We start from the raw sequence: 18883 nt of genomic DNA, 5'->3' as shown, positions 1-18883 counted from the left end.
GTAGGGAAATCAACAGAGCTTCGCTGCGCCAGGATTTCTCCCTGGGTGGTCTCCTGGGAGAGAGTCTGAGGGCCAGCAGACGGCGTAGCAGTTATGTCGCTGGATTCCTACGTGGCTGACCGCGGTTCGAGTCCAAAACAAGGGACTTGAAACTCACACTGGGTGCGTGTATGTGCGTGCCCAAGATCCTGGAAGGTGAATGGAGAAAGGATTGTGGCATGGCCATCCCCCTGGGGCGAGTGCTCACTTTCCCTCTCACTGTCTCTGTCTCTCCCACCATGCACATGCTCTAAGGCAAAAAGCTCTAAAAAAGAGAGACAGAGAATCTGATTGGTCTGGATCAGCTTTGCACCTTCAGATGCCTCATCGGTTGCTGAGTGGCCCATCAGGCGGCTGTGTTTTGGTCAAGTGACCAAGTCTAGCCTAATCAATAGGTAATTAGAGTCATGGGACAAAAAAACATGGCAGCCTAGGGCTGTGGGAGGCCAATGCTCCATAGGAGGTGTGGCTAACTAAGAGCCTGACCCTCCCTGACCCTCCACAAAAATCCCCAAATGTCAGACATCCTGAGGAAATTCTTCATGCTGGGTGTGTTTGGTATTAAATCCCAGGGATCAGCAGATGGCATAATGGTTACATCGCTGGACGCCCACGTAGTCAATTGTGGTTCCAGTCCTGGACCCAGTGGCTTAAACTCACACTGGGTGCGTGTGTGTACATGCCCAATATCCCGAGAGGAGAATGGAGGAGAAGGGATTGCAGCATGGCCAACCCTCCTGGGGGGTGATTTCTCATTTTCTGTCTCTTTGTCTCTCTCTGTCTCTCTGGTGAGCACACATGCCCTGTAGCAAAAAATCTCTCAAAGAAAAAGCAATCTCCAGTCCCAGAGATGCATTTCTTTTTTAATTATTATTATTTTATTTATTTTATCTATTTATTTATTTACCGTACATCAATACAAAATGAGATTTTCCATCCAGAATACATTGTATATTGGCTCAATCAAGGATATTACCATACGTGTTGTCATCAACAAATAATTTTCTTTCTTGTTTCTTATATATTTTGCTTCCCCCGCCCCCAGAGATGCATTTCTTTAGGGGCCACTCAAGGAATATCCCAATCCAAATAATTGCTTTGTAGTTTTTTAAAGCAATTTTTAAATAAAAATATATATATATATTTTCTATTTTATTTTTTCTCTCATGAGAGAGAGTGACAGAAACAGCACACCCAGTAAGGGTTCACCCCTAGCCTCAGCCAGCCCTGGATCCTAGGCACGCCCACGCCTCTGTACTCGGGGAGTCTCTGGGCAAGGACCCGGAAGCTCCTCATGTGGGTCAGTCTCACAGAAGCAGCGTTCTACTGCCGGGCCGCCAGCTGGCCCTGTTCTCTACTTCTCGTGAAGGAAAATTTCCAACGTAAATGAAAGGAGGAACATAGGCTGATGAAGCCCCTCACCACAACACCCCACGCCAACAGCTGTCAGCACAAAGCTGTCTCTCACGTTACTCCACACACCTCCTTACCACTGGAACATTTTGAAGAAATTTCAGCCATCATGTCACCTCATTAAAACAAATGGTTGGGAATGGGCACACACACACACGAGAGAGAGAGAGACAGTGTCTCCTCACACGGCAGACCCCGCTGCCCAGCCCTGATCCCTGTGCCCACGCACACACCCAACATGCTTTCAGGCCAGTCTGGGGATCCGAACCTGTGGTCAGCCATCTGGTTTCCAGCGCTTCTGTTTGGTAAACTATGGACTGCACCTATCATTTCACTCTGAAATATCTTATGTATTTCTGAAATGGGATGGGAAACCACAGCTGGTGAGCCACATCCCATGAGCTAAAAACAGCTTTTACTATCCCATTTGATGATGCAGAGCGTTCATTGTAAACCTGATTAAATCAGACGTTATCTCTAAAAAGAACTCCATTCTTCTAATTAGTAAACCTGTACAATAAAAATTCTCTATTACATTCTAATTAGTAGACTCTAAATTTCATCAATTGGGGCCAGAAGATGGCGTAGTGGTTAGGTTCCTGGACTCCCACATGGCTGACTACAGTTCAAGTCCCAGACTGGTGGCTTAAAACGCAGGTTGGGCACATGTGTGTGCGTGCCCAAGACCCCAGAAGGAGAATGGAGGAGGAGGGATTGTGGTGTGGCCATCCCCCCCCGAGGAGTGATTTCTCACTTTCCCTCTATCTGTCTTTTTCTGTACCTCTGTTGCCAGCATCTATGTCATATGGCAAAAACTTTTTAAAAATTATTATTTTAAGAATAATTTAACTTAATTTAATTTAATTGTTTATTTTAATTTGACCAGAGAGGGACAGAGTGAGAAAGAGAGAGAGAGGGAAAGTGAGAAAGGAAGCCACCAGGTCCAGGACTGGTACCGTGGTTGGCCATGTGGGAGCCCAGCACCCTTAACCACCCTGCTTCCTGCCAGATTCTTATTCACTTATTTTAATTTGACCAGAGAGGGACAGAGTGAGAAAGAGAGAGAGAGGGAAAGTGAGAAAGGAAGCCACCAGGTCCAGGACTCGAACCATAGTCAGCCATGTGGGAGTGTCCAGCGTCTCAACCACCACGCCATCTGCCAGCCCCTCTAGAAGATACTTAAATATCCCCAGTGGAATATAAACCAGAGAACTTAAAGGTTGGTTCCTGAGGGTAGGGGACATATTGACTGAAATCTGGGAGAGAAAGGGACTTCTCCAAGGGCAACACACAGTTTAGGAACAGAACCATCCACAGTGGAGTCCAGTAAGAGATCAGAGCTTCGGGAACACGCGGAGGTCAGAGAAGCCCACGTCACCAGGGAGCTCTTAGACACAGCGCCGGACTCCCGAGGCAGCATGGCTTACAGAGAAGAGGAACCCACTGGCGTGGTGGCCCGGAGGGCTGTGGAGGTGGCGCACAGTGGAAAGCAGGGACTGCGTATCAGAGCCAGATTCTTGAGTGGTGAGATAAGCCGGCCGCTCCTCTCACGCCCTCTGCTGCTCTCTGCCCGTCGCGCCCGCCTCTCTGCCTCAGCTTCTCCCTCCCATGTGCGTGAGCTCTTCTTTATTTCTGCGTGTCTGTTCCCATTCAAGGCGTTATGAGCAGACGTTTTTACAAAGAAGGAGCATTGCAGTTGACAGACCTAGTTAAGCAAACCTGGCAGAAACGAATTCCTTCTTTCTCCTGGCGTCCTGATAGTACTCCCAGGGCAGACTCTAATTGGTCTGGCTTGAACTGGGCCCACCCCTGGGTCCAGCACTGTTGCCAAGGAGAAAGCAGGTCCCTGCTGGCTTGGTCTGGGCCATGTGTCCACCCTGGGGGACGAAGGGGTTGGAGAGCTGTGGCCGACAGTTGCTCCAGAACTCCAGGAATGAGGAAGTTAATGTCCCCAAGGAGTAGGGTGCTGTTTGTTCTTGAAAAAGGGGAAGAGAACTCAGAAATCCAGAAACAATGGGCCATCAGAACCCACGGGCTGAGTCAGGAGATGCCAGGGTCACAGTGTCCAGGTTCCCTCAGGGCTGGGCAGGATAGTCAGATGCCACCTGGCAGGTGAAAGAGTGAGCTGGAAGGTGAGTCACCAGGCAAAGGTGGAGGACATTGTATGAGGGGGGGAGGCAGGAGGCTGGGTACCTGGGTGGGACCTGACAGCAGGCACGGGGACTCAGCACAAAGAGCACAGAGGATGGCACGGGCTGTCACCAGTGCAGGGGGAGGTGTCGTTACTAGGTCCAGGAGCTTCTGAGCCGAACGAGACCTGAGACAATGTGACATGTGCCAGGGAAGTGTCCTCCTCCGGCTCCAGGTTTGCGAGGTGCTGATACCCGGGGCTTGACCACCTCCAGCATTCAAACTGACGCCGACCTCCTTAGCTGTGTGACTTTGCTCCAATGAGCTAACGTCTTTGTTTTTTTAATTATTTATTTAATTTGATTTATTACTTTTAAAAACTTGCTCTAAGGCACATGTGCCCACCAGAGAGAGACAGAGAAAGTGAACAAGTAAGCTGTCACTCCCAGGATTCGAACCATAATCAGCCATGTGGGAGTCCAGTGCCTTAACCACCACGCCACCTCCTGAGCCCAAATTTACACCTTTTAAACCTTTGCTTTATTATCTCTCCTTGCTTGGACTGACGTGAGGGGCATAAGAGAAGTCCGTGAAGCACCCGACAGCCCACCCTGTAGGCAGACGGGAAACGGAAGTGATATCATTACCAGGTAATGAGGTGAGAGCGCCAAGTTTAATTTAGTGCCTACCGATTTTCCAGTCGTAATTTAATATTTAAGCCTTTTATTTCCCTTCAGAGGTAGGTTCTGCTCTCCCCCGACATAGAGAGAGGCAAAGTGAGGCTCAGAAAAATGAGCTCACTTGCCCGAAGTTGCAGGTGGGCAACTGGGAATCAGATCTGGGTGGGCCAACGTGTGAGGCTAAGCTCACACTTTTTTTTTTTTTTTTGAGAGGTTTTGGCTATAGGGTGCATGGGATTGCCAGAAAGACACAGAGAGAGAGAGAGATACAAAGTGAGAAATCACCCCCAGGAGGGATGGCCATGCCGCAATCCCTTCTCCATTCTTCTCTCGGGATCTTGGGCATGCACGCACATGCGCCCGGCATGAGTTTAAGCCACCAGGTCCGGGACTCGAACAGCGGTCAACTACATGGGAGTCCAGCAACGTAGCCATTCCGCTATCTGCTGGTCCCAAGGCCAAACTCTTCATCCTCTGTGGCAGACCAACTTAGGGGTCAAGCCAGGACTTCGTCTAATGCTGGCGGTCCATGGGTGCCAGAGGCTGCAAACTAGCCTCGGGCTGGGTACTGAAGCAAACAAGGAACACTAAGCCCATCGCGCGTGCTCACGGGGACCAGCGTTTAGCCCCAAAGTCACAGGGAGGAGTTGAGAATGTCACTCACAGAACGAGAACGTGAAGCGCAGCTGAGACGTCCCGCTGGCGTAGGAGTGAAGACAGGGTTCCAGCACAGCACGGCGCCTTCGCTCTGCGACAGAACACGGAGGAGGCAGGAGCCTGAGGCGGGAGACAGTCCGGGGAGGAAGATCTGGGCAGCGGGGAACGCACCGAAGTCCTGCTAAAACCCCGCTCCGGGCTAGCTAGGAAGGAGAGACACAGGCCATGAACAGCGCGGTCAGGGGTGTAGGACCTGCTTCTGTCTGATTTGAGAGCCCGAGTCGGGACAGCTGACTCCCCTGCAAGGCCAGGCTCCCACTGTGGAACCGGCAAGGCCAGGGTTCCGGATCCGATGAGGCCACGTCTCGGGTTTAGGAACAGGGCTTGGGTTTAGTTAGTGACACCAGCATTCATTCGATGTTTATCGGCAGATGTTACTTGAGAGTTTGGGGAGAACGAAGGGCCGAAGTTGTGTGTGGAGGAAAGTTGGACGTGGAAAGGAGGACGGAACTCCGGGAGGAAATGGGCTGGGGATCAGGGCGTTAGGAGCGGTGCTGGGTGTGAACAGGGGGTGGCTTCCCGCGGACGGCATCCGCATGCACTTCCTGGAATGTGACGGGGATGGGGACTGAAGTCCGAGCTGTGCATGGGGCCCGTTTGAGAGTGAGGCTATGGCGACATCAGTGTCTGGGTCAAGGTTTAGCTGGCTTGCGGTTAGGGCTCAGGGTTCAGGTGAAGAGTCACAGTCACGTTTGGTTGAGATCTGGTCCTGGCCTGAGCTGATATTTAGAGTCACCTGCCGGCCCCATTATTATTATTTATTAATTTGCTGCAGGGCATACACACTCACTAGAGAGAGAGAACAAGAGAGAGAGAAAGTAAGAAAGCAAGCTTCCAGGTCCAGGACGCGAACCACAGTCAGCCATATGGGAGTTCAGTGCTTTAACCACCATGCCACCTGCTGGCTCATTATTATTTTAGATTGCTGTAAGGAATGCACACTCATCAGAGAGAGAAGGCAGGGGTGGAGGGAGTGAGAAAGCCAGCTGCCAGGTCCAGGACTTGAACCACAGTCAGCCATATGGGAATCCAGTGCCTCAAACACAACACCATCTGCTGGCCCCGAAGGGGATGCGCTTTATGAAAGTGTTCCATATTATAAATGCAGCAAAGTGACAGAGCTATAAAGTCACCATTGCGTAGCCCCTAATAAAACAATGGATCTGGACCATGATCATCATTGGCTGCTGACGCCGGCAGTGGGAAGCAGGCGGGAGCTTGCGAGTGGTCTGACAACACCCGAACCTCAACACCGCAGAGCTCCGTGTGAAAGGATGCAACTCCCCCGCCCCTCGAATGCGACGGCAAAGACACGCTCCAGCTTTGAGATATTCCTGCCTCCAACTGAAACCTGAGCTGGGACCTCACTCTTGATCTAACTAACTGCTAGAGGATGGAGAAACGTTTTTATTTTTTTTTTGGAGAGGTTTTTGCTATAGGGCGTGTGTGCTCACCAGAAAGACAGAGACAGAGAGACAGAGAGACAGAAGGCAAGACATTACCCCCCAGGGGGGATGGCCACGCCACAATCCTTCCTCTTCCATTTTCTTCTCGGACTTGAACTGCAGTCGACGACATGGGAGTCCAGCAACATACCATTATGCTAACTGCTGACCCCAGGGGAAACATTTTTTAAAAGAATTACTCATTTCATCTTATTTATTATTATTATTTTTAAATTTGATCAGAAAGAAACAGAGGGAAAGTGAGAAAGCAAGTTACCAGGTCTGGGATTCAAACCACGATCGACCATGTAGGAGTCCAGTGCCCTAGCCACCATACTACCTGCTGATAATGTAGTGTATATTCTTAAAAATGTATTTTATTTAACTTTATTTATTTATTTTAATTTGACTAGAGAGGGACAGAGTGAGAGACAGAGAGAGCGAAAGTGAGAAGCAGGCCTGCCAGGTCTGGGACTCAAACCTCAGTCGGCCACGTGGGAGTCCAGCACCCTTAACCACCACGCCCCCTGCCAGACCCAATACTGTGAGAATTTAAATCTTGTTGTGTGTTCCCTGGATGAGCTCCGTCCACACCACCTCCTGGGGTGCTCTGGGCTCTGCACGTCGTCGTGGGGCCGCCCCCGTCGTGGGGCCTCTGCAGGTTTTATTTCCTCTGTGGTCTCCCCGCTTCTTCCGTCCAGCTCCTCGTCACTGTGAGTCAGAACTCTCTAGAAAATGCTTCACGACACCCGCACTTTTCTTTCGGAGCACACACAATCGTTGTAATTTTGCAATTGTTTATGAATTCCTTTATTTTCCTGTTACGCCGAGCTGTGATCTCCCCTAGGGAAGTGGCCCTCTCCAGGTCTGCACCACAGTACCCTCAGTCCCTGGCCCTGCCTGGTGGCCAGGCATTGTCCAACCGTGTTTGTTCTGTGTCTGAAGAACTGGGTCTGAGACAGGTCACGGGATGAGTGCTGGGGAGAGCTGGGACTAGAGGCAGGACTGGGTTTGGTTCACGTGGCTCCAATTCAAGTCGGAATTGGATTCACGGTTTGGGATCAAAAAAAAAAGTAATGGGAACCAGCAGTTAGCGTAATGGCTATGTCGCTGGACTCCCACGTAGTTGACCGCGGTTCGCGTCCTGGACCCGGTGGCTTAAACTCACGCCGGGCGTGTGTGCATGCGTGCCCAAGATCCCGAGAGGAGAATGGAGAAGAAGGGATTGCGGCGTGACCATCCCCTCTTGGGGGTGATTTCTCGCTTTCTGTCTCTCTCTGTCTGTCTGGCGAGCGCACGCGCCCTATAGCGAAAACCTCTCCAAATAAATAAATAAATAATTTTTTTAAAAAAAGAAAAAAAATGTAACAGATTTTTGCTATGGGACACATGCACACACCAGATTCGACATATGAGTTGAGATGTGGATTCAGCGTGAGGTCTAGCGAAGGTTTTGGCTATAAGGACTGAATTCTAACCAGGAAGGAGCCTGAGAACGGCACAGGCGGAAGGGCTCTGAAGGAGGCTCACGCAGAGAGCTACGTGGGACCCGCCACTTCACCACCACTGACTGGCCACACCCACCAGTGTCCTCCCGCCGTCCTCCCACCCAGTCCGAGCCAGCGCAGATCAGGGCCACAAGCACATCTCTGACACGGAGAGGGAGGCCCAGGAGGCACACCCGGAACCTCCCTGTGTGGACCCAGCATCTCAGCGCTGGGTTACCTTGTGCCAGCCGGCCCCTCAGTGTCTTTCTCGCTCTCTTTTTATAATTATTTTATTTAACTTTATTTATTATTATTATTTTCCAGTAGCAAGCCACCGGGTCCAGGACTTGAACCATGGTCCATCAAGTCGGAGTCCAGCGCCTTAACCACCATGCCACCTGCTGACCCCACAGTGTCTTTCTTTTTTTTCTCTTTTTGGAGAGTTTTTTTTTTTTTGTCATAGGGCATGTGTGCTTGCCAGAAAGACAGAGACAGAGAGAAAGAAGGCAAAAAAATCCCCCCCAGGAGGGATGGCCATGCCACAATCCCTTCTCCATTTTCCTCTCAGGATCTTGGACACGCACGCACACGCACCTGGCGTGAGTTTAAGCCACCGGGTCTGGGACTCGAACTGTGGTCAACTACATGGGAGTCCAGCAACACAGCCATTACACCAACTGCTGGTCCCCAGTCTCTTTTTGAAAATAGGAAAATACCTGTGACCCAGGTGGGCTGAGATTGGGAGTGGTTCACGTGTGAAGACCTTTTTGGGGGTGCCTGGCCCTCTCTTTCTCTCTCACAGAAGGAATAAACAGAAACCCTTCAATATATTTAAAAAGCGTGCACAATGCCATCCTTGCCTGGAATCGTCCCAAGCACCTTTCCTACTACTAGGAGCCCAGGGGTCCCGTGAGTGGCGAGAGCCAGCCCCCCTCCTGCTTTCGTCCCTGGATGGCACTTACCACACCTGGCCAGCCCACACCCGTGTTTTCTGCACTCTCGTGGGCACCCACAATCTCCACGGCTGCTCCTGTGAAGGCAGGGGCTGTGCCCCCGATGCCCCGTGGGTGCTTCGGACCTAGGGGCACGGACAAAGCCGCTCCTCCCAGCCTGATGAGAACTACCCACGGGACCTCAGTTTGAAGCCTGACGTACATCGATCCGGAGATGGTGTGGAACCTTACACACCCTCCACGGAGGAAGGAGAAACCACCTCCACGTACCGAGAGGGGAAAACCTGAAGACGGCTCGAGCGCGTGAGAGAGGGCGTCAGATGCTCAGTTACAAACACACACTGAAATGAACGTAGGAACGCTAACTCGCTCACCGGAAACAGGTAGTGGAGTGGAATTAAGAGAAGTGTGCTCAGGGCCAGCAGGGTGTGGTGGTTAAGGACACTGGACTCTCACGTGGCCAACCTCTGTTTGAGTCCCGGATCTGGTGGTTTGCTATCTCACTCTCCCTTCCTCCCTCTCTCTCTCTGTCCTTCTCCGGTCAAATTAAGATAAATAAATAAATAAAGTTAAATAAAATAATTATTTGTTTTGTTTTTAAACACTTTTTTAAAATTATTTTTATTTAATTTTATTAAATCATTCATTTCTTTTCATTTGACCAGAGAGAGACGCAGAAAGAAAGAAGGAAAGTGAGGAAGGAAGCCACCACGTCTGGGACTCGAACCATAGTCAGCCATGTGGGGGTGTCCAGCGCCTTAACCACCACACTACCTGCTGGTCCCACTAAAATAATTCTTTATGTAAAAAACGTGCTCTTTTCCATGTATACCTTTGTATCAGGGTTGGGAGCGATCTCAGGCTCAGACAGGCAACTTGAATCCAGCCCCAGAGAGCGTCCACTGGCCGTCAGAGCTAGGGTGTAGGGTCTAGGCTGCCTTGAGAGGGGGAGAGGGCAAGAAAATGGCCCCACAGAGGACCCAGGCCCAAGCCTAGTCCCTGAGTTCCACCCCCAGCTGGCGCACCTGGTCCCTCAGGGAGCTGCCAGCAGGGACCGTGGGGACAGAATGTGCGGGGGCGGGGGCGGGGGCGGCGAACGCACAGGCGCTGGGCCCGCCCTCGGGCTTCGGGGAGGAGGGTGGAGGGAGAGAATAGAGTGTAGTCAATTCCTTAGGGCGCCTCAGGGGTTCCAGATAACTCCGCCACCCGCCCAGAAGGAAGGGGTGTCCCAAGCCGGGCCCGCCCACACTCGGGGCCACAGGGACGGGTGGGGACCGGGGTGTATAAGAGGACCGCCCTGCAGAGGGCCGCAGACGCTTCACTGGCCACCAGTCTGCAGCCAGGTAGACCAGGCCCTCCCGAGGTGAGAACAGCCTTATCAAGGGGGGTGGGGGGCTGGGCCTGACTCCTGACCCCGAGAGATGGGGGCTGAGACGGGCAATTTGGGGTCCTTTAGGGAAAAACAGACTGGGGATCCATGGGGAGAAGATAGTGGGAGCTTAGATATCCGGGTCCCCAGGGATCTGGGGCCTGGATGGAATGGTCTGAGGAGGGCTGGGGGCCTGGATTCTTGCATTCTGGGCTCTCGCCCCCAGCTCCCCCAGAAGACGCCCTGTCCCACCTGACAGCCCTGATGTTCCAACAGGCACCATGGTGGGCTTGCCCTTCCCATCCCTGCTGGCTCTGCTGCTGGCCTTCGCCTTGGAGACCGCTGCCCAAGGAGGTGAGGGCTCGACTGGGAGGTTCCCAGGGACCCACCGCCCCTCTCCAGGGGGCCCTGGGTCAGCACCCTCCCTTCGCCACCGCAGTCTCCCGGGAAAGCCCGGCTGCTCCTCCTGCCCGCTGGCTCCCAGGGTGGCTGTCCCCAGGCCCTGCCTCCTGCAGCCCTCTCCACAGCCCCTGGGTGCCTCCTGAGGAGGGGCTCCCACTCCCAGCTCTCCCTCTGCTCTCCCTGCCCCTCTGACTCTGCACTGCCCCCTGCACCCATTGCCCTATGCCCCTTTGCTGCCACCTCGGCCTTCCCTGACGCTGTCACCACCATTTCTCCACCCTGTCTAGCCCAGGGGGACAAGAGTGGGGAGAAGATTATCGATGGTGCCCCGTGTCCGGGAGGCTCTCACCCCTGGCAGGTGGCATTGCTCCGGGGTGACGAACTGCACTGCGGGGGCGTGCTGCTCAGCGAGCGCTGGGTGGCCACCGCTGCCCACTGCATGATGGAGTAAGACCGCACTGGGGGTGGGCCTGCCCGGGTCTCGGCACCCCGTCTCGGTTTCCCTCTCCCTAGGTCTCTGTCCCTCTCTCTGGGTCTCTGTCCTCCTCTCTGGGTCTCTGTCCTCCTCTCTGGGTCTCTGTCCCTCTCCCTGGGTCTCTGTCCTCCTCTCTGGGTCTCTGTCCTCCTCTCTGGGTCTCTGTCCCTCTCCCTGGGTCTCTGTCCTCCTCTCTGGGTCTCTGTCCTCCTCTCTGGGTCTCTGTCCCTCTCTCTGGGTCTCTGTCCCTCTCCCTGGGTCTCTGTCCTCCTCTCTGGGTCTCTGTCCTCCTCTCTGGGTCTCTGTCCCTCTCCCTGGGTCTCTGTCCTCCTCTCTGGGTCTCTGTCCCCAGGCCCAAGCCTAGTCCCTGAGTTCCACCCCCAGCTGGCGCACCTGGTCCCTCAGGGAGCTGCCAGCAGGGACCGTGGGGACAGAATGTGCGGGGGCGGGGGCGGGGGCGGCGAACGCACAGGCGCTGGGCCCGCCCTCGGGCTTCGGGGAGGAGGGTGGAGGGAGAGAATAGAGTGTAGTCAATTCCTTAGGGCGCCTCAGGGGTTCCAGATAACTCCGCCACCCGCCCAGAAGGAAGGGGTGTCCCAAGCCGGGCCCGCCCACACTCGGGGCCACAGGGACGGGTGGGGACCGGGGTGTATAAGAGGACCGCCCTGCAGAGGGCCGCAGACGCTTCACTGGCCACCAGTCTGCAGCCAGGTAGACCAGGCCCTCCCGAGGTGAGAACAGCCTTATCAAGGGGGGTGGGGGGCTGGGCCTGACTCCTGACCCCGAGAGATGGGGGCTGAGACGGGCAATTTGGGGTCCTTTAGGGAAAAACAGACTGGGGATCCATGGGGAGAAGATAGTGGGAGCTTAGATATCCGGGTCCCCAGGGATCTGGGGCCTGGATGGAATGGTCTGAGGAGGGCTGGGGGCCTGGATTCTTGCATTCTGGGCTCTCGCCCCCAGCTCCCCCAGAAGACGCCCTGTCCCACCTGACAGCCCTGATGTTCCAACAGGCACCATGGTGGGCTTGCCCTTCCCATCCCTGCTGGCTCTGCTGCTGGCCTTCGCCTTGGAGACCGCTGCCCAAGGAGGTGAGGGCTCGACTGGGAGGTTCCCAGGGACCCACCGCCCCTCTCCAGGGGGCCCTGGGTCAGCACCCTCCCTTCGCCACCGCAGTCTCCCGGGAAAGCCCGGCTGCTCCTCCTGCCCGCTGGCTCCCAGGGTGGCTGTCCCCAGGCCCTGCCTCCTGCAGCCCTCTCCACAGCCCCTGGGTGCCTCCTGAGGAGGGGCTCCCACTCCCAGCTCTCCCTCTGCTCTCCCTGCCCCTCTGACTCTGCACTGCCCCCTGCACCCATTGCCCTATGCCCCTTTGCTGCCACCTCGGCCTTCCCTGACGCTGTCACCACCATTTCTCCACCCTGTCTAGCCCAGGGGGACAAGAGTGGGGAGAAGATTATCGATGGTGCCCCGTGTCCGGGAGGCTCTCACCCCTGGCAGGTGGCATTGCTCCGGGGTGACGAACTGCACTGCGGGGGCGTGCTGCTCAGCGAGCGCTGGGTGGCCACCGCTGCCCACTGCATGATGGAGTAAGACCGCACTGGGGGTGGGCCTGCCCGGGTCTCGGCACCCCGTCTCGGTTTCCCTCTCCCTAGGTCTCTGTCCCTCTCTCTGGGTCTCTGTCCTCCTCTCTGGGTCTCTGTCCTCCTCTCTGGGTCTCTGTCCCTCTCCCTGGGTCTCTGTCCTCCTCTCTGGGTCTCTGTCCCTCTCCCTGGGTCTCTGTCCTCCTCTCTGGGTCTCTATCCTCCTCTCTGGGTCTCTGTCCCTCTCTCTGGGTCTCTGTCCTCCTCTCTCTCTGGGTCTCTGTCCTCCTCTCTCTCTGGGTCTCTGTCCTCCTCTCTCTCTGGGTCTCTGTCCCCCTCTCTCTGGGTCTCTGTCCCCTTCTCTCTGGGTCTCTGTCCCCCACTCTCTGGAAATCCATCTCCGCAGGTCTCTCTCCCCTCCCACTCTCTGGGTCTCTGTCACTTTCTCCATTAAGTGTCTCTCGATTGTCCCTTCTTAGTGAGTACAATGTGCAAGTTGGCAGTGACACGCTGGGTGACAGGAAAGCGCAGAAGATCAAGGCCTCGAAGTCGTTCCGCCACCCTAGCTACTCCACGCAGACCCACGTTAACGACATTATGCTTGTGAAGCTCAGCCGCACAGTCCGGATGTCGTCCACTGTGAAGAAGATCAACCTGCCCAGACGCTGCGAGCCCCCCGGAACTACCTGCACCGTCTCAGGCTGGGGCACCACCACCAGCCCTGACGGTGAGTCTGCCTCAGTGACCTGGAGACCCAGCCTCATCCCTCCTCCCTCGGACCTGGGGTCTAGGCCTGTCCCTCCTCCCTCGGACCTGGGGTCCAGGCCCATCCCTCCTCCCTCAGACCTGGGGTCCAGGCCCTCCTCCTCCCTCGGACCTGGGGTCCAGGCCCTCCCCCTCCCTCGGACCTGAGGTCCCGTCCCTCCCCCATCAGACCTGGGGTCCAGCCCCTCCCCTCCTCCCCTGGACTCAGGAGTGCAGGAGTCAAGCCTTTTCACATGACTCCAGCTTCTCCTCAGGATCTGGGACCCTGGGCTCCTGTCCCCTGCCCTTCCCCATCTGCACCCGGAGTGCACAGGCCCCGGCCTCTGACCGACAGCTCTGCCCCTCCCCGCAGTGACCTTCCCCACGCAGCTCATGTGCACGGACGTCAAGCTCATCTCCCCCGGGGACTGCAGGAAGGTGTACAAGGACATGCTGGGGGACTCCATGCTGTGCGCCGGCATCCCCGACTCCAAGACCAACACCTGCAACGTGAGCTCCACCTGGGCCGGCCAGGCCGCTTCCCCAGCAGAGCCTGCCCGCCCCCAGGCCCAGCGTCCTTGCTCCGCTGGGGCTGGCAGCCAGAGCCCACGGGAGCTGGGAATGGGGCCGAGTTCAGTGGGAGTAAAATGAGGGGTGTTGGACTCAGGAAGGTAAAACGTGAGCTTGCCTCAGGCCCACACTTAAAGAGGATGCCAAAAAACTCAGTGATCAAGATAAATCGTATTTGAATACAATTTTTAAAAAAATCCATGCAGAAAGCTTGCAATGCACGAACACCGTAATTTTAAATAATGAGCCGTTTGGCCCATTGAATTTTCTGTGTGCCTCTGCACCACTGTGGCTCAACACACTACTCATGGTTTATTTCAAATTCGTCCTGTTTTTACTTTTCTGGTATTCCATTTGATTTCTTTTTCCTTTTTTTAAGAATTATTTATTTATTTTATTTATTTTATTTTATTTTCTTGGAGAGGTTTTCACTGTAGGGCGCGTGCGCTCGCCAGACAGACAGAGAGAGACATAGAGACAGAAAGCGAGAAATCACCCCCGAGGGGGGATGGTCACGCCGCAATCCCTTCTCCTCCATTCTCCTCTCAGGATCTTGGGCACGCACGCACACGCGCCCAGCGTGAGTTCTAAGTCACTGGGTCCGGGATGCAAACCGCGGTCAACCACGTGGGAGTCCAGCGACATAGCCATTACGCTAACTGCTGGTTCCCTTATTTGTTATTATTTATGCTTTTTAGCAGAGGTTTTTGCTATAGGGTGCATGTGCTCACCAGAGAGACAGAAAGACCGAAAGTGAGAAATCATCCCCCAAGGGGAACGGCCACACTGCAATCCCTTCTCCTCCATTCTCTTGGGATTTTGGGCATGCACACACGGACATCCAGCCTGAGTCACCGGGTCTGGGATATGAACTGCAGTCCACTACAGGAGAGTCCAGCAACAAAATCATTACGTCATCTGCTGGCTCCTGTTATTATTTTTTAATTTGTCCAGAGAGAGCAAAAGCAAAAATAAGAAAGCAAGCTGCCAGGTTCAAGACTCGAACCACAGTCAATCATGTGGGAGTTCAGCACCTTAACTACCGCGCCACCTTCTGGTCCCTCCACTTGATTTCCTAAATTTTGCATTTAAATATTATTTATTGCAATTACTGAGATTCCGTGCCTCACTTGCCTGACCTGGGCTGTGTTCCTGCGAAAAGACTCGTTCCCCTCCTCAGGCTCTCTTCCTCTTCCGCTGTCACTCCCGGTCTCCCAGCTACCTTCATTTCATCCCCTTGCTCTCTCCTCTCACTGGAGGTGGGGCGGAGTGTTAGCGGTGGAGGTGACGGGGAGGGTGCCTGCCCGAGAGCAGGAGGTGTTTGTGAGGCCGATGTCAGGGCTGCCCGGGCTCTGCTGTGACATGCAGCCCACAGCTGATGCGGTCCTGAAATCCGGAACATGTCTGGTTTTGTTGTTGTTTGTTTTGTTTTATTTTTGTTTTTGTTTTTGTTTTTGCTATAGGGTATGTGCGCTCACCAGACGGAAACAGAGACAGAGAGAGGGAAAGTGAGAAATCACCCCCAGGAGGCATGGCCAAACCAAAACCCTTCTCCTCCATTCTCCTCTCGGGATTTGGGGCATGCCTGCAGACACAAAATTCACACTGGTGTGATTTTCAAGCCACTGGGTCTGGGACTTGACCCATAGTCTGTCACGTGGGCGTCCAGCACCTTAAGCACTTTGCCACCTGCTTGCTCCTAAATCCTTAACAACTTTTAAAGGCTTATTTTACTGAACTTCATTTATTTTAATTTGACCAGAGAGGGGCAGAGTGAGAGAGAGAGAGAAAAGGAAAGTGAGAAAGCAAGCTGCCAGGTCCAGGACCGGACGGCGGTCAGTCAGGGGTCCAGTGCCCTTAACCACCACGCCAGCGGCTGGCCCCTCCTTAATGATTTTTAAACAAGGAGGACTGCAGGACTGCCTGTGCGCCCCGCCCTGAGCCCTGTAAATGGCGGTCAGTTGTTTCCTTCGCTTAGGAGATCGCTGTGTCCCGCTTCTCGTGCAAGGAGCACTGTCTTAGTGTGAGCATGGAGCCCCGCCCCGCCCCTCCCCTGCACCCCATGGAACAGCTCTACTTCCTCGGTCCCACTGGTCCCCAGCGACAATGCGTCTCTTCTTACCCGGTGGACGTCTATGGTCTGGCGAGACAAAGGCTGATAACCCGGAACGTCTGACTCTGAACTGGGGCAGGGGCTTTGCTCTGAAGCCTGAGTTAATCTCCTCCTCTGTTTTCCTCAGGGCGACTCCGGGGGTCCACTGGTGTGCAAAGGTACCTTACAAGGTCTGGTGTCCTGGGGGACTTTCCCCTGTGGCCAACCCAATGACCCTGGTGTCTACACTCAAGTCTGCAAGTATGTCAAGTGGATAAACGACACCATGAAAAGGCACTGATGACGCGCCGGGGACTACGCGGCGGCTGTCCACACCGAAAAATCGCAGAACCGACACCGATGACCTAGACGGCCCTGGGTGACTTCGCCTATCCTCCAAGGCAAATGAAAGCCCCAGCAACGAGCCATGTTTGTGAACCGACCGAATTAACAGTCAAACAAGGAAAGAGACATCACAACCTTAGTGCCGGTGAAGACGCAGCGAGACCGGTCCTCTCAAACAGCGCGGGTGGAAATTCACACGATCCGTGGACGGCACTTTGACGACATGAATCAAGACCCTTACTGACACCTTCGACCTAGTAATTCAGGTTCTAGGAAGAGGTGACCGAAAACAAAAAACAAACAAACCAAAAAGTGGAGTAAGGCGAGAATTCGCCACGCAGTAATCAGGCTAGAAAGGAAATCACTAAGCATGTGCCGAGGAGTGGCTTACAGCAGGCCTGCTTGGCACGAGGATAGCACGGAGTTACCGAAATAATACTTGGGCAGAATTAGGAGCACTGTAAAAGAATGTTTATGCCATAGTCATGTAAAATAGGTGCCAAATAAAATCCGAGTGGACCTGCCGGCTGCCTGCTGTGCTATCTCGCGTGTCTCTGCCTCCCCTGACTTTTCTGGGGACATGCTCTGAAGAGCTAAGGTCAGAGAGAAGACACCCTTAAACGGGGGGGGGGGTGTCCAAAGAGTGACCTGTCTGTCTGAGCTCTAGTCCCGCCTCCAGCTCCACGACAGGCTTCTATTTCCCAGGCCTGTTGTCCTTGTTTGTAAAATGGGAGAGGAGACGGGAGAGAGGAGGGAGAGACGGTGGCTGCGTCCTTGACAGGGTGCGACCGCCTCACAGGCCAACAACAAGGAGGGAGGGAGGAGGCTTCCAGGGACAGACAGGAATGGCAGGCAGACAGCAGACGGGACACCTGGGTCCCCAGTGAGCAACCAGCGTCCCAGGTGCCAGAGGAAGATGGCCACTGGGAACCCCAGGCGGTGGGCTCCTGCTCCCTGGAGGCATGGAAGGGGCCTCTGGAAGGGAGAACGGGTTAGGAAAGAGTCCCTCATGACACAGAGAATGGCCACGCCCCTGGTCTGCTGCCACCAAAGGCTCTGTGACGGTCACACCTCCCTGTCAGCGCTGCTGGCAGGCACCCTCCAGCCAGGATCCACCCTCCTACCTGCCTTTCCTGTCTCTCTCCCAGAACGCCATCCTCCCTTCTTCTCATCTCACCTCCCTCGGAGCCTCGGTGCACCTCACCGCGCTCGGAGATCGCAGAGATCTCAGCTCACGCCGCCTGCACACACAGGCTCACGGCCCTGGGAGTCCAGTCCCGACCCCCTCAGGCTCCCAGCTCCCTGTCTCTGGGCCCGGATGCCAGGGGTTTTTTTCCTTCTGTTCTATCTGTGCCTCCTGCACGCAGCTGGGGGCAGACTGGTTTGCAGCCACTCGAGGTCTCGTGTTGATGTTTTTATTCTTAAGAGGTTTTGCCTCATGGTGCACGCGCTCACTGGAAAGACAGACAGAGACAGTGAAAAATCACCCCCCCCCCCGAGGGATGACCACTCCGCAATCCCTTCTTCTTTTTCTCATTCTCCTCCCGGGGTCTTGGACATGCACACACACATGCCCAGTGATCTTCAAGCCACCAGATTCGGGACTCAAAGCACAGTTGGCCGTGTGGGAGTCCAGCAACATAACTGCCACACCATCTCCTGGCCCCTCATGTTGAATTTTTTTAAAAAAGAAACATTTAACTTTATTTATTTGTTTGCCCACTTTAATTTGACCAGAGAGGGACGGAGTGAGAGAGGAAGAGAGAAAAAGAGAGAGAAAGAAAGTGAGAAAGCAAGCTACCAGGTCTGGGACTCAAACCCTGGCCGGCCATGGGGGAGTCCAGGGCCCTTAACCACCACGCCACCTGCGGGCCCCCATGTTGAATTTTTAAAAGGTAGCTTTACTGGGGAGGGGTCAGAGTATAGTGTAGCAGTCAGGAACACCAGCTCCAGGCCTGGCTTCTTGGGTCCAAATCCCAGCTGGGGCACAAGCCGAGCCGTTTGCCCTCGGGCTCATCCCTTCACCTCCCTGTCCTTCATCCTCGAAGCGGGAACGGGGCCCCACGTCATGGCGGTGCTGAGGAGTGACGGCGTGGATGCACATGCGCCATCGTCGTCTGACGGACACACGGCAGGGGGGTTGGCGTCAGCTCTTAGGGCCTCTGGTACTTTTCCCTTCTTCCACTCTCAGGAAGCGTATGAAAGAATGTCTCTATCGAGCGAGGCCTTTCTTTTTTAATCGCCAGGGGGTGCATGCGCTCCCCAGGGAGAGACAGAGAGGAGAGGGAGAGAACGCCCCCGCGGGCGTGGTCAGCACCCCCTCTCCTGCCAGGACACGGGGCATTTGTGCACACGCACCGCGCACGCTTTCCGAGCCACCAGGCGGGACTCCGACCGCAGTGGGCCATGTGGCATGCAGCCGCGTGAGCCGCCAGGCAGCCC

General features: G+C 54.7%; 1 protein-coding gene across 1 annotated transcript; it reads left to right on the top strand.

Annotated features, from left to right (window-relative positions):
• The first annotated feature begins 10514 nt into the window (after nucleotides 1–10514).
• On the top strand, nucleotides 10515–16888 carry KLK7 (kallikrein related peptidase 7). Its single transcript, XM_006144697.2, has 7 exons — nucleotides 10515–10587; nucleotides 10923–11082; nucleotides 12074–12201; nucleotides 12537–12696; nucleotides 13170–13417; nucleotides 13808–13944; nucleotides 16245–16888. Exons 1-7 carry the CDS (start codon nucleotides 10515–10517, stop codon nucleotides 16395–16397), a joined length of 1059 nt encoding a protein of 352 aa, XP_006144759.1. The 3' UTR covers nucleotides 16398–16888.
• Nucleotides 16889–18883: the final 1995 nt, after the last annotated feature.

This window comes from Tupaia chinensis, unplaced genomic scaffold, assembly GCF_000334495.1.
Source record: "Tupaia chinensis unplaced genomic scaffold, TupChi_1.0 Scaffold000129_1, whole genome shotgun sequence".
Classification (NCBI taxonomy): Eukaryota; Metazoa; Chordata; class Mammalia; order Scandentia; family Tupaiidae; genus Tupaia; species Tupaia belangeri.
The sequence above is the reverse complement of the archived record's forward strand: the minus strand, read 5'-3'. Positions and strand labels throughout refer to the sequence as shown.